The sequence below is a fragment of the Tachyglossus aculeatus genome, chromosome 5, assembly GCF_015852505.1.
Source record: "Tachyglossus aculeatus isolate mTacAcu1 chromosome 5, mTacAcu1.pri, whole genome shotgun sequence".
NCBI lineage: Eukaryota > Metazoa > Chordata > Mammalia > Monotremata > Tachyglossidae > Tachyglossus > Tachyglossus aculeatus.
The window spans coordinates 36,707,203-36,722,154 of NC_052070.1; the positions used below are offsets into that span (position 1 = coordinate 36,707,203).

The 14,952-nt window shown below is 45.3% G+C and overlaps 1 protein-coding gene across 2 annotated transcripts in view; it reads right to left on the reverse strand.

Moving 5' to 3' along the window:
- Positions 1-3,895: 3,895 nt before the first annotated feature.
- The window catches only part of CDC42 (cell division cycle 42), a 62,439-nt gene continuing 51,382 nt past the window's right edge, over positions 3,896-14,952 (reverse strand). Inside the window, exons 4-6 of one of the 2 annotated variants that reach the window (XM_038746263.1) lie at positions 13,684-13,793; positions 13,257-13,454; positions 3,896-5,389 (exon numbers count right to left, since the gene is read on the reverse strand). In XM_038746263.1, coding sequence (XP_038602191.1) covers positions 5,300-5,389; positions 13,257-13,454; positions 13,684-13,793 — 398 coding nt within the window. In that variant the 3' untranslated portion in view covers positions 3,896-5,299. Of the gene's footprint in view, positions 5,390-6,182; positions 7,064-13,256; positions 13,455-13,683; positions 13,794-14,952 lie in introns of those variants that run through there. The other variant, XM_038746264.1, reaches the window with a different exon arrangement.

Consider the following 14,952-nt stretch of genomic DNA (forward strand, 5'->3'; position numbering starts at 1 on the left):
CCCCTTCCTTCCTCTCCCCCTTGTCCCCCTCTCCATCCCCCCCATCTTACCTCCTTCCCTTCCCCACAGCACCTGTATATATGTATATGTTTGTACATATTTATTACTCCATTTATTTTACTTGTACATATCTATTCTATTTATTTTATTTTGTTAGTATGTTTGGCTTTGTCTCCCCCTTTTAGACTGTGAGCCCACTGTTGGGTAGGGACTGTCTCTATATGTCGCCAATTTGTACTTCCCAAGCGCTTAGTACAGTGCTCTGCACACAGTAAGTGCTCAATAAATGATTGATGATGATGATGTATATGTATCTATAATTTTATTTATATTGATGCCTGTATACTTGTTTTGATGTATATGTATCTATAATTTTACTTATTTATATTGATGCCTGTTTCCTTGCTTTATGTCTGTCTTCCCCCTTCTAGACGGTAAGCTCTGTGTGCGCAGGGATTGTCTCTCAATTGCTGAATTGTAGTTTCCAAGCACTTAGTACAGTGCTCTGCACACAGTAAGTGCTCAATAAATACAATTGAATGAATGAATGAAAAAGAGCATGGGCTTTGGAGTCAGAGGTCATGGGTTCAAATCCCAGCTCTGCCAACTGTCAGCTGTGTGACTGGGCAAGTCACTTCACTTCTCTGGGCCTCAGTTCCTTCATCTGTAAAATGGGGATTAAGACTGTGAACCCCCCGTGGGACAACCTGATCACCTTGTAACCTCCTCAACACTTTGCACAAAGTAAGCCCTTAATAAATATCATTTTTAAAAAGCGCTTCAAAAATACCATGTTTTAAAAAGAGGGATGGCATTAGCTTGTCAATAAGGCAGTGTATCTGTCCCCTGGGGGCTTGCCCTGAGACTAGTTGTAAAAATAAAAGAGCAACAGAAGTAAATCACGCACTTCAGGTATCTGAAAATTTCAAATTAGCTTATATAAAAATTGGTAGACACTGTTGGATCGCCCTTAGGAGCTAACTCTTTGGAAGATCTTTTGTTGAGACATCAATGGGTAATGCATTTGAGAACAATCCTCTAAAGAAAAGTCCCCCTTGGAAGGTTTTCTGTCTATGCATTCAATGCCTAAAAGGATCCATTTGAAGGAAAAAGATTTGATTTTTAATGTTTCCAACTGGATCTTATGGTTCTAGAAGATGATCAGCTTCCTGTCTTCCTATTTAAGAGGACAAAAATGAGATGCTTAAAATATCACGGATATTGAGCAGAACCTCCTTCCCTTGTGAAGAAAAAAAAATCAGATTTTCCTGTCACACAATAGGGAATTTTAGAAGCCTGCTTCTGTCAAGGAGTACCAAGGAACTGCAGATGCAGAACTAGCATTAGGCGAGTCATGACAAAGTGAGCAGCCAGCAGTAGGTTCACGAAGGAAAGACTGCCGTGATACACATGCTCTGTTTCAAACAGGTAAATTGAAGGGCCCAAATAATTATAATAATAATAATAATAATAATAATAATAATGGCATTTATTAAGCGCTTACTACGTGCAAAGCACTGTTCTAAGCACTGGGGGCAGTTATAAGGTGATCAGGTTGTCCCATGGGGGCTCACAGTTTTAATCCCCATTTTACAGATGAGGGAACTGAGGCACAGAGAAATTAAGTGACTTGCCCCAAGTCACACAGCTGGCAATTGGCAGAGCCGGGATTTGAACCCACGACCTCTGACTCCAAAGCCCGGGCTCTTTCCACTGAGCCACGCTGCACGGCGTGGCTTAGCGCAAAGAACATGGGCCTCAGAGGAAGAGGACCAGGGTTCTCAACCTGGCTCTGTCGCTTGCTGTGTGACCTTGAACAAGTTACTTATCTTCTCTGTTCCTCCTAGACAAAAATGGGGATTTAATCCTCCTCTGACTGGGAACCCTACATGGGATGGGGATTTATTTCTACCCAAGTGCTTAGATTCAGTACCTGTTCTCCCACGTGCGAGAAAGGTCTTGTATCTACTGCAGCACTTCATAGTGTTTGACACATGGTAAGCACTTTAAATATCCCAATTATTAACACAAGCAGGGAGTACCCCGTTCTTAAGGCCAAGGCAACGCCCAGCACGCTGGAACATGGAACCCCGCCTCCCTTTCCCTGCAAAGCGAGTGGATCTCAGTGAGTGTAATGTTGCCAACTTGAATTTCCCAAGCGCTTAGTACGGTGCTCTGCACACAGTAAGCGCTCAATAAATACGATTGAATGAATGAACGAATATGTTGCCAACTTGTACTTCCCAAGCGCTTAGTACAGTGCTCTGCACACAGTAAGCGCTCAATAAATACGATTGAATGAATGAATGACACTCTTGCGCACACAAATAACTCGGGGTCTCAATCGAAGTCAGAAGATGTTTCCCTGTATTTGTATAAAAAGAGAGCGTCAAACCAAATCGAGAGACAGACAGGGGCCCTTAACAGAAGGGAATTACCCTGTCTCCACGAGATCATCGACAGCACAGCGGGCCAAGAGATTCACCGCTCGATATCGGAAAATTAAGTCGGCCCGTGCTTAACGATGACCATGGCCAGTACCCGCGCCAGAACTCTGCAATCATCCTTCTTCAGTACCAGAAGCTACATCTTTCCACAAGGCTTCCTGAAACCAGTCCCCCACGATGTGGCAGTCTTTAATGTTTTCCTCCTTACAAATAAAGTTAACTGGGGTGTCTCTCGCTCTAGTGTAAGAAAGAATTCTTGGCCCTCCACCAAAGTTGTATTAAAAAGGGAAGGGAGTTTTTAATACCAGAGGCGATGCTTCTCACTACCCTTCACTGCTAGGAAATGAGACCTAAGTGATAGGAAGAGAGCAGAGATTTCCTAACCAGCGGGCGCGGAAAGGCAACGCTCATTTGATACCCTTAGGTTATAAACCAATCCCCCATAGGTAAAATGGAATAAAAAGCTCTCAATACCCTTAGGTTATAAACCAATCCCCCATGGGTAAAATGGAATAAAAATCCTGGTTTCCAGTTGGGTTTTGCAGAATCTCTGACAGAGGAGGATCATTCATTCATTCAATCGTATTTATTCATTCATTCAATATTTATTGAGCGCTTACTGTGTGCAGAGCAGTGTACTAAGCGCTTGGGAAGTACAAGTTGGCAACATATAGAGACGGTCCCTACCCAACAGTGGGGCTGGCTCCTTTGAACAACCACTGTTTTTGATTTCAAAACCACTACTGGCTTGATTTCAAGTGAAATCAACAGAAGCGGCGTGGTTCAGTGGTAAGAGCCCGGGCTTTGGAGTCAGAGGTCATGGGTTCAAATCCCGGCTCCGCCACTTGTCAGCTGTGTGACTTTGGGCAAGTCACAACTTCTCTGGGCCTTAGTTCCCTCATCTGTAAAATGGGGATTAAGACTGTGAGCCCCCCATGGGACAACCTGATCACCTTGTATCCTCCGCAGCGCTTAGAACAGTGCTTTGCACGTAGTAAGCGCTTAATAAATGCCATTAAAAAAGTGCATTTTGGCCCTCCGGCTATTAAATTAGGGAAGCAGCGTGGCCTAACAGAAAAAACACAGAGCTCGAAGTTAGAGGACTTGGGTTCTACTTTCACCTATGCCACTTGTATGCTGTAGGACCTTGGGTAAGTCACTTGGCTTCTCTATGCCTCCGTTTCCTCAACTGTACTATGGGGACTCAATGCCTGTTTTTCCTCCTAAACTGTGCCCCATGTGGGTCCTAATTATCTTATATCTACCTACAGCACTCTTGGAACAGTGCTTGACACACAGTAAGCACTTCAATACCATAAAAAATGCAATTTTTAACCTTTCCAAACTAATCAAAACTGGAAACTAGTCTCCAAGTCAGTCAACTTTCTGAGTCTTCATACCACCTGAAAGGGGAAAGGCGGGGGGGAAATAATTACCCTCAGGCGGGCTTGTGAAGGTATTCCGTGTTTAATACATTTGAAAAGAATGCATATACAAAGAATGGAGATATGAAAAAGCATCGTTTCAATACTAATGGAACGAAGTAAATTAGGATTTGGGAAGATGGAAAGATTTCCTAATTTTTTTTAAATTTTTTTTATTTTTTTAAAGCAGAAACTGCCAACCGAAAAACCTTTCAGTAAAATCCCAAGTAACACTGGAGTCCGCACTAAAAATTTTCAGGATCTGTACAGTACTAGTCACGAATGGGGCTTTTCTTTTTTTTTTTTTTCTTATATGCAAAAATGTAGAGAGAGGGAATTCCCATGGCTGGTCACTGTGGTTTCGCAAAAACTCTCCCTCACCTCCTCGCCCTCGCTTCCTAATGAAGTAGCTTCTTGCCCCCTTTGGGCCCCCCTCGTTTGCCAGAGGACACGGGCCATGGCACTCATTCCTATCTTCTCTGCTAATCTGGCTTCCACACACCCAGGTTCCATAGGTATGTCACGGCCAATATTTTATTCTCCATCACGGCAAGTCCATTGCGAAGTAAAGCGGGGGCGGTTGGTTTTAGTTTTTTTTTCTTTGTTTCGTTTTGTTTTTTACTAGAACCTATTTGGCGTATTGGAGAGCTGCAGTGGTTTTATTCAGACATCGATGAAGAGGTGAAAAATTCATCGCAAGAATCAGCAGTTGCCAAAACGATTTCCTTAAAAGCACAGTCTCGGGAGATAGTTCACCCTTGCAAGATGGATAGGTGGGGCAGGACGTAAGCCACCTACAACCAGTGGTTTAATTGAACACTGGGTCTTTTTAGGAGGTGGAGAGAGACAACTTTTTAAAGGGAGTTTCGCTTAATATTTTCTACACTCCTTCCTACAGAGCACCACATGGGGAATATCTTTTCTGAACCAGGTCTGGGAATTGAAATACATCTCCATCGCCACCCCGCACGAAGGAAATCCATTCGCTAATGGATTAAATGACAACAGAAAAAAAATCCCCCCTGCCCTCCCCCCAAAAGGTTACTTGCCAGGTTGGCCCTGTAGAGTAGCTTCAATAAATGAGCCTAGAATTAGTCTGTTACAGAGTCATGAAGAGCATGCCGTGCTTTTACACAAACCAAAAAAAAAAAAAGACGAAAACCTTAGAACAGTAAACAAAATAAAAAAAACTAGTACTGATCAGATATTCCTGACAATACATAATTACTCAAAATTAACTAGCATACCAAGTTGGTGGGGAGGGGGAGAGTGGGGAACCAATGAACTTCTAGGAGTGTGGGGTGGGTGCAGGGCATTTGTCATTATTGCAAAAAACGAATTTTAATTTTGAATCTTTAGTTTTGATTTAGACATTGCTTTTAGTAGGATGCCGACACCAGCTTTGCAGAGGGGACTCTGGAGAGACGTTCATAGCAGCACACACCTGCGACTCTTCTTCGGTTCCGGAGGCTCCAGGGCAGCCAATATCGCCTCGTCAAATACATTCTTTAGGCCTTTCTGAAAGGGGGCAAAGAGAAAAAAGGGCCGGTCTGATTTTCTGCATAATAAGAATTAAGCAAAATGAAGAATAATAATAACGATGATTGGGTTGGGAGGGGGACAGGGAGAAAAAAAAAAAATTAAGCCACCAAAATCGGTGAACAGAGAATCGTAACGCAGTGGCACCACCCAGAATCTCAGGGAAGTAACCGTCCGTGTCCAACCGGTGTATGGTAAGGCTCCGCAGTCCCGGAGCGGAGATTCAGAAGGAACAGTGATGCTTTGAGAATGCTGTTTGCAGACCACTACGCCCCGAGAAGCAAACAAGCACGTGTGTCATTTGCTCCGTCAATGTGGGTTTTGTAATGGGCGGCTCAAACATTTCCCGTACAAACGAGGGAGTGCGGTGGTGCTGTATTCCGATGAAACAGCTGGACGTGGACCCGGACCAGAGAGCTCAGGGGGTCCCGGCCAGGGGGTGGGGGCGGCGATCGAGCGAAGATGAATTCAGCCACCGCAAAAGATTTATCACATTAGATTTAGCTCGGAGTGAGTCGTCCCCCTTCTAATAAATACCACACATTAGAAACAGCCAGGGACAAGTCAGAAGCTGGGCGTGGGTGAGTCCAAGAAACACAGAGAAGAGAGGTGAGAATTTTGTACACATACAATCTCTCAAACACACACACACACACACACACACACACACACACACACACACACACACACACACTCCCCACCTCAAAAGACAGAAAAAAAAAAAAATGAAGCCAGTCGGTGCGACAGGAATAAAGCTTCAACCAGGCTTTTATACAAACAAGTGCCATTCTTTTAATTTCCAAACTTTAAAGGAAACTACAATTGGATATTTTCCCTCACAACAACAGAACCAGAAGCGCAAAAATAGAAAGGCAGCGGCATCACAGCGTCGACATCAACAAACCTTAATTCAACCGTTTAAAATGGAGTTCCACTGGTGTTCTTAAAAGTCAGTTTAACAAACGCTTTCGTAAAGCAGTAGCAGATACATCAACACTTCCTGCTCCCCCACACCGGGGTGTTAGGACCAATATTCCACCGCAGCACACACAGCCAAAGCAATAGCAACACAAAGTCTCACTGCACAAATGAGAACCAGAAAAAGAATCCTTCACATTACAGCATTACTTGCAGGTCACCTTTTCAATGCAGGTTTGTCATGCAAATACAATTAACAACAGAGTCACGGGTAGAAAATGAGAAGCGGGCATTAATTCTCCCAGCTGGAAATAAAGAGCTCGAGAGTTAGGTTTTCTGTTTCTTTCCTCTTGCTGGGGGGGTGGGGGATGCTTTGTGACACACCCAAGCCTCTTTTCCAGGAACCAAACCATAAAGCTCTGAGCATCTAGCAACCTAAAGGGTAGCGAGTTGGACAACAACGTTTCGCTCGGCTAGATCGCCAACCAGGAAACTAATACAGAGGCTGCTCTAGTGGGGGGGAGTTGAGTAAAAAGACGCAGAGGCTTTCAAACAGGATGGTTTTATTCTTTTTTTGTGTTTCAAATGGAGAGTCTACAGTACTGGGGCAGGAAGCAGCGGCAAAGAGGGGAAGGAGAGAACAGTTTAGAATATACAGCACTTCCTTTTGGGCTGAGTTTCCGGAGGCTCGAGGGCAGCTAGGATAGCCTCATCGAACACATTCTTCAGACCTCTCTACAAGACAGAGGGGAGGGAAGAGAACAGCAGCCAGGTTAGAGGATTAGAAAGAGATAAGCAGGTACAAACAGCACTCAGGGTTAAAAGGGGCTGAGCTCAGAGAAGCCACGAAGCGGGGCTTTTCCTCAGTTTCTATGAAGAGAGGCTCACAGACCGTTTAGGGCTCCGAAATTACGTAACGAAATTGAACAGGGCGGGTGATGGCAGGAGAATGGTTTTCCGTTGGAAGACTGATTTAACACGGAAGGGGCAAACGCAGAAAGAAGCGCGACTTTCACACGAGGGGAATCGCTGAGACCATTTCAGGTAAAATGGTTCCAAGTGGCAGAGTGTAAAGGAGGCCTGGTGTACAAACGCACCTTAGGTGTAATTAAGCACCTCTCAATATGGTAAATTCCCCTGGGGACTCATTTTACCTGTATCAAAAGTAGTAAGTAGTTGCTGAGACCATTTCAGATAAAATGGTTCCAAGTGGCAGAGTGTAAAGGAGGCCTGGTGTACAAACGCACCTGAGGTGTAATTAAGCACCTCTCAATATGATAAATTCCCCTGGGGACTCATTTTACCTGTATCAAAAGTAGTAAGTAGTTGCTGAGACCATTTCAGATAAAATGGTTCCAAGTGGCAGAGTGTAAAGGAGGCCTGGTATACAAACGCACCTTAGGTGTAATTAAGCACCTCTCAATATGATAAATTCCCCTGGGGACTCATTTTACCTCTATCAAAGGTAGTAAGTAGTTGAGTAACAAACAATTCCCGGGCTAATTACAACTTCCAGCTACTGTGAATTCAGCCCCTGAATAACTGAAGGCTAGAAACAACCAACTGATGGATAGGCTGTTTGTTTCTAGTGTCAAAGGAAGCACAAATTTTCCAAGTCAACCGATCTTTCCCAAAGAAACCCCCCGACACGTTAAGTGGAGACCACTAAGAAATGCAGTAAAGCAGACTCTAGAAACAGCCCAAACTTCAGTTATTCAGAAATGTTACTACAGTCGATAAAATTACCCGCCAAATTATAAGGCAGAAAGAAAGGCACCAGAGTGAGTTTCAACATTAAAGCCTGCAGTCCGGGGTTGGGAGGTCAGAGCTCAAAGCTTGCACTGGACGGAAATATTTTTCTCAGATCTACAGCCGCTACCCAGAAATTTGGATGAAAGGGCCGACTTGAAGCCGCACACCTGGGCTTCAGCTGCAACTCACCTAAATTTTCTACAGTGAAGTTGCATATATGAGGAATGGATTTACATGTCCCCCTGGCCCCCAAGAGTTTTATTCACTTTCTTCAGAGCCCAGCCACCTTGGTCCCAAGCAAAACTGACCTCAAAACTACGAGACCCCTTCCCGATCCCCAAATAGCCTCTCTCTCTCCAAACCCTTCAAGGGCAAAACCGTTGGCAAGCAGAAGTTAAAGCGGCACAAAAACTTCCCACTCGACAACAGGTAAGGCCTCCGCTCCATTTCCCTTAGCAGCCAGGCACCTTTAAGCATCTGGTGATGGAAGGAAGGAAGGAAGGAAGGAAGGAAGGAAGGAAGGAAGGAAGGAAGGAAGGAAGGAGGGAGGGAGGGAGGGAGGGAGGGAGGGAGGGAGGGAGGGAGGGAGGGAGGGAAAGGAGAGCGAACCGAGGCTCGGGACCTGGAGTCCTGTATCCGAGTACCCTGGCCAGGCCAGAAGTGAGCGTCAGGGTCCGCTTGCAGGGGTGGCAGCCAAGATGAGCAGCCGTGCCTAAGCTGCCGTGCTGCAGCCCAAATCCTTCCCAACAGAAAAGGGCTGGGGTGCCCACCTGGACACAACTTGTACTTCCCAAGCGCTTAGTACAGTGCTCTGCACACAGTAAGCGCTCAATAAATACGATCGATTGATTGATTGACCCAATCCAAACTCCACAGAGCTCAGCTCTGTGCCAACGCGACCCATTTCCCAAGACCTGCAGGTCGGACCCTGCTAGTTTAAGGAGGCCTTCCCTGATTCGCCTCTCATCTTCCCATCCCATTCCCACTCAACTGCCAATGCAGCACTTTGGAACTCTGACCCCTGCCCCATCCCTCCCCTTCCAATCACCCAAGCTCTCTTACATACATATCTTTATAATCAATTGCTTCCTCCTACCTGGAATTGATTTTTGTGCCCTCTCCTCTACTAGACCGGAAGCTCCTTGAGGGGTGGAATCAGGCCAACTAACTGTACTATATCTTTTTTATCCTTATCATTGTTATTGTATTTGTCAAACGCTGACTCTCCCACATGTCTGCTGTGTGACCTTGGGCAAGTCACTTCACTTCTCTGTGCCTGAGTTCCCTCATCTGTAAAATGGGGATTAAGACTGTGAGCCCCACATGGGACAACCTCATCTCCTTGTATTCCCCCCAGCGCTTAGAAAAGTGCTTTGCACATAGTAAGCGCTTAACAAATACCAACATTATTATTATTATTATTATTATTATTATTATTATTATTATTATTATTATGTGTCAAGCACTGTTCTAAATCCTGGGGCAGACCCAGGTTAATCAGGTTGGGCCCGATCCCCGCCCCACCTGGGGCACACAGTCTAAGTAGGAGGGAGAGCAGGGACTGAATTCCCTTCTGACAGATGAGGAAACTGAGGCATGGAGAAGTTAAGTGACTTGTCCAAGGTCACAGAGCAGGCAACTGGATTAGAACCCAGGTCCTGACTCCCAGTGCTCTTTCAACTGAGTCACGCTGCTCTTTTCCAAGTGCTCTTCCCAGAGTAAGCACTCAGTAAATACCACTGATAGTTTAGGGTTTTTTTTTTTTTTTTTAAAAAAAAGCCTCCTTTAGAACAAGCACTGACAAAAGACAACTTAATTTACCTCCAAGCCTTTCTCTGAACAAAATGCTCAGTGAAAGGGAAGGTGGGAGGAAAAAAGAGGGTTGAATAGAATATAGAGGTTAAAAGGCAACAAAGTAGAAAAAGAAAGGTGAGCTAAAGTTGGAGGCATCCTTAAAAGGGGAAATTAGCTTATTCAGTTAACCATAATGCAGAGGAAAAACAAAGTTCAGATCTCCGAAGGAACTGGGAATTCACCCTGCTTCAACCACGACTTTGTGTTTAGAAGCCCTTTGTGTGGAAGGCAGGGGGATAGAGGGATGACAAAAGGAGGACCCGAGTGGAGGAGCCAAGGAAAAAAAGGATAAGGGAAAGTTGTGATCGCTCCTTACAACTTTCCACTGCCATCTCAGAGCCTTATGGCAAGGAAAATGTACCTATTAAGGATTTTTGTTTAATCACCTGTATATCAAAGCTCAACAGGATTTCACAAATTTGGCCCAAGAGTCTAAAATATAAAATACTCTAATAAAACTCCAAAACTTCACCTCTGTAGACCGTGTCTGTTGTCTGACTGCTTCCACTTCCAGGAGAGATTGTAGGAGACTGAAGGAGGAGATTGTAGGACCATTATGGGCAGGGGACGGTTCTGCTAATTCTGCTGTATTCTCCCAAGTGCACCGGACAGTGCTCTGCACATAAGCGCTCAAATATCGTTGATTGATTGAGGGAAGGGGCAAGGTGGCCCGAATCTGGCAGGCCTAAAATGGGCCCAGTGCTACTTTCTGATCGCGCCTCTACTGTGCCCAGAGGTGGTCAGCACAGCCCCCGAAAACAACCATCTGCAGAAACAATGCCAACTACCAGTGCCCAGGAACAAACCAGTTTAAGGCATACCAGCTATCTGGTTACAGAAATGTCAAGAAAAAATGAAAAGAAATTCGGTCGACTAGTTTAGACAAAATATCTTATTAAAAAGGGACTGACCCATGCCCTACAGGCAAGTTTTTTTTTTTTTTTCAAAATGTGTAGCATTTGTTATGCGCTTGCTATGTGTCAAACACTGTATTAACCACTAAGGATGGCTACAAGGTAATCAGATCAGACAAAGTGCCTGGCCCACATGGAACTCACAGACTAAGGGGAAGGAGAATAGGTATTTCATCGCGATTTGAAAGCTACAGAAACTAAGGTACAAAGAAGTTAAATGACTTGCCCGTGGTCAGACAGAAGGCAAGGGACTCCAGCTTTCTCCCCCATGCTCTGCTGCTTCTCCAACATGACTGCTACCGATACCAACCGTGACCACACAGCAAAATGGCCTTAAGATTACGGGACACCTTCCTAGAATATATTCTCTAACCAGAATCAACATTAGAGACCCATAAACCAATAATGACCTGGAAAACTACACTTAGGTACTCAGTTGCACAGGGAAGACAGGGAAAAAACACCAAGTCTGCTACTTAGAAGAAGCAGCATGCCCTAGTGGATAGAGCACGGGCCTGGAAAATCAGAAGGACTTGGGTTCTAATCCTGGCTCTGCCACTTTTCTCCTAAGACACTTCACCTCTGGGCCTCAATTATCTTACCTGCATCCAACAATTACTCTCCCCGGCTTCAAAGTCTTACTGAAGGCCCATCTCCTCCAAGAGGCCTTCCCTGACTAAGCCCCCTTTCCTCTTCTCCCACTCCCTTCTGCATCACGCTGACTTGCTCCCTTCATCTATACGTTGCTGACTTGTACCTCCTAAGCGCTTAGTACAGTGCTCTGCACAAAGAGTGCTCAATAAATACAATGGAATAAAAATGAATTCATCTCCCCTCCCAGCCCCACTGCATGTGCGTACATAGCTGTAATTTATTTATATTAAATTGTCTGTCTCCCCCCTCTAGAACGTAAACTCGTTGTGCGCAGGGAATGTGTCTGTTATATTGTACTCGCCAAAGCGCTTAGTACAGTGCTCTGAACACAGTAAGAGCTCAATAAATACAACTGAATGGGCCCCATATGGGACAAGGACTGTGTTCAACCCAATTGGTTTGTATCCACCCCAGTGCTTAGTACAGAGCCTGTCACACAGTAAGTGCTTAACAAATACCCCAATTATTATTACTCCCGTCCATCCCAACCCAGGAAAGGGCAGCAACTCAGCACACTCACCAACCCATCACGGCACAAGTGACAGAGTACTGGTTTTCTGTTGATCAGTTTAATTATGGCATCAATCCCTCCATGATCCAAGAGGACTTGAAATAACGCAGGAGAAGGGATTAAACCTACAACTGGAACGTGACGGCACAGCATCTTCCCAATATTTTCACTACACCTTCTACAACTAAGGTACGGTTGCCATTCCGCGATTGATTGATTGATTGCCTTCTGCTCTTTTCACAAGTGCCCCCACTACTGAGCAACTCCAAGAGCTATCATCGTCGTCACCATCATCGATGGCATTTATTGAGCACTTACTACGTGCAGAGCACTTGAGAGAATGCAATATTATCCATTCCACAATTAATTGCCTTTCGCTCTTTCCACAAGTGTTCCCACTACTGAGCAACTCCAAGTGAAATCATCACCAATAGTATTTATTGAGCACTTACTGTGTGCAGCGCACCTGGGAGAGTGCAATTCAACACATCATCAACAGTATTTATTGAGCACTTACTGTGTGCAGCGCATTTGGGAGAGTGCAATTCAATAAAGTTCCAAGGCAATGTAAGAAGCAGGGGAAATTTTGCCAAAAAGAGAAGGGAACAGGACAGCCTGGCTGCCCGGGAACACAACACAGGGGCATGCAAAACCAATGCCTGGGTACAGAAGCTTTAGGCGGGGTATGTTTGGGAGAGACAGCTGAGGAGCAGAAACAGAATCCCCAACACGGATTTGCGCTTCTCCCTTCACGCCCTGACCTCCAAAACAGAATTGTTTTTAACCTAGCAAGTATATCCAGAAAAGATCTGGCTTTTGAGAGGGAAAACGTGCGGTCCGTTGGGCACGGACTTAAGTTCCGGGCTCAAACGTGTGCCTGGATTACATCTTGGTCATCCCACGTCATTAAGTCCTGTTTTAAAGACAAGCTTGTACCTAACACGCACGAGACCGTTTAACAGGTAACAGACGGAACTTTACTCACCTTCCTTCACGCCCTTATCCCCCCACATCCACAAAAACGCCAACCCCTCAATATCGGATCCTCCCCACTTAAAATGCGGTTCGCCTCTGGTAGTCTCTAACCCTGGAACTTTCCTTCTTTCTCCCTAGGTATTTGGAAGCCCAGGCGGGGATAGTTTACAGGGGAACAAGTCCACGCAAAAGACATGCCCTCGAAATCTTTTATCGATCGCTGCATCGCAAAACGGATGGGCGCATGGTGGCCCCAATCGATTCTCACCTGTGTGAGCGCAGAACACTCCACGTATTTGACCGCCTTCAGGTCACGAGCCAGCTTTTCGGCGGTCTCCGGAGTGATGGGCTTCTGTTTGTTCTTGGCAAGTTTCTCGATAGTGGAGGGGTCATCCCGGAGATCAATTTGGGTCCCAACAAGCAGGAAAGGAGTCTTTGGACAATGATGAGTGATTTCAGGTACCCACTAGAGCAAGGCACAAAAGACTAGTTAGTCCCCCAGCTTGGGAGGTTTTCCGGGGGGGCCTCAACTGGAACCCCATGTGACTGTACCCCAATCCCCACAACTGCCTTGACTTGTAGCTGTTCTACACACGTAATTGACTGGCACCTGTCAATCCCTCCTGGTCTGCCAGATAAAACTTCTCTGGGAGCTTGAGCAGAAACTGAACGACAACAACAAAAAAATGACCCACCTTTTCTTTCACATTTTCAAATGAGGAGGGAGAGACCACTGAGAAACAGACAAGGAACACATCGGTCTGTGGGTAGCTGAGAGGCCGTAATCTATCATAATCTTCCTGTCCTGCAGGGAGGGAGAAATATTTCTACATCAGAACTGAATTTTAATCATCTTTTAGCAAGGAATTCATGCGACCCCACCCAGCCATCAGCTGAGGGGTGCTGCCCGATGACCTTTCCAAGAAATGCTTTGGCTGAGCATTGTCAACAACTTTAATACAAGTTTGCTACCTTATAACCTAAGATCTAGATTCAATTACCGATTACGGCTGCATTTGCTGAGCGGGACAAAAGGCTAGGATTACTAAGGCAACGCTTTCCCTCCGTACCCAGCATGGAAACCCTCCTGCTTTTTATAGATAATACAATAAACCATATGTTCTGGGAAAAACAACAACAGTGCAAGTAATAATCAAAAAGCGTAGAGTGAAGTGTCCAACTATACAAGGAAAATTCAAGAGCAGCACAAGGACCAACACCTGACAACTGGGCCAAGCCTCAGAAAAGGGGGAAAAAAAATCCTCGGCAAATACAAATTTTAATAAAACCAAACCAATATGGGGAGAATTGGTGAAAGGTGTGCAAGCTCATACATCTTTTTGAGTTTCAATGCACAGCTTGACACAGGGATTTGGGTCCTGTTGGAATTGGCCTGGGAACTCAATAACTTAAGTCTCTGAGAAGGAGCTGGAATATTACCGTTAATACTATTTTAAGGGTGTGCAGCCCCCGCGGTGCTAATTTTCCTGGGCTCCAAACCCCCAGGGTTCAGTCCCTGCCCCAGTCACGTGCACTTCTGTCTCCCTGCATGACCTCCTTTCGCTGGAGTTACTTTTTGAACCAATCTGGGAATGCTACCCAACCTCTAATTCCCTGGGCCAGAAGCCAGGAGCGCTGGAAAAGGGAGAGAGCACACGCATCTCTCGCTGCCAGAGTACTAGAAGCAGGAGACCGGGTGCTAACACACATCGATCACACCTCAATCAAATCAATGGTATTTACTGAGTGCCTGCTGTGGGCAAAGCACTGTACTCCATTTCTCCTCTGAGCACAGGATTATAATAATAATAATAATGGCATTTGTTAAGTGCTTACTATGTGCGAAGCACTGTTCTAAGCGCTGGGGAGGATACAAGGTGATCAGGTTGTCCCACGTGGGGCTCACAGTCTTAATCCCCATTTTCCAGATGAGGTAACAGGCTCAGAGGAGTTAAGTGACTTGC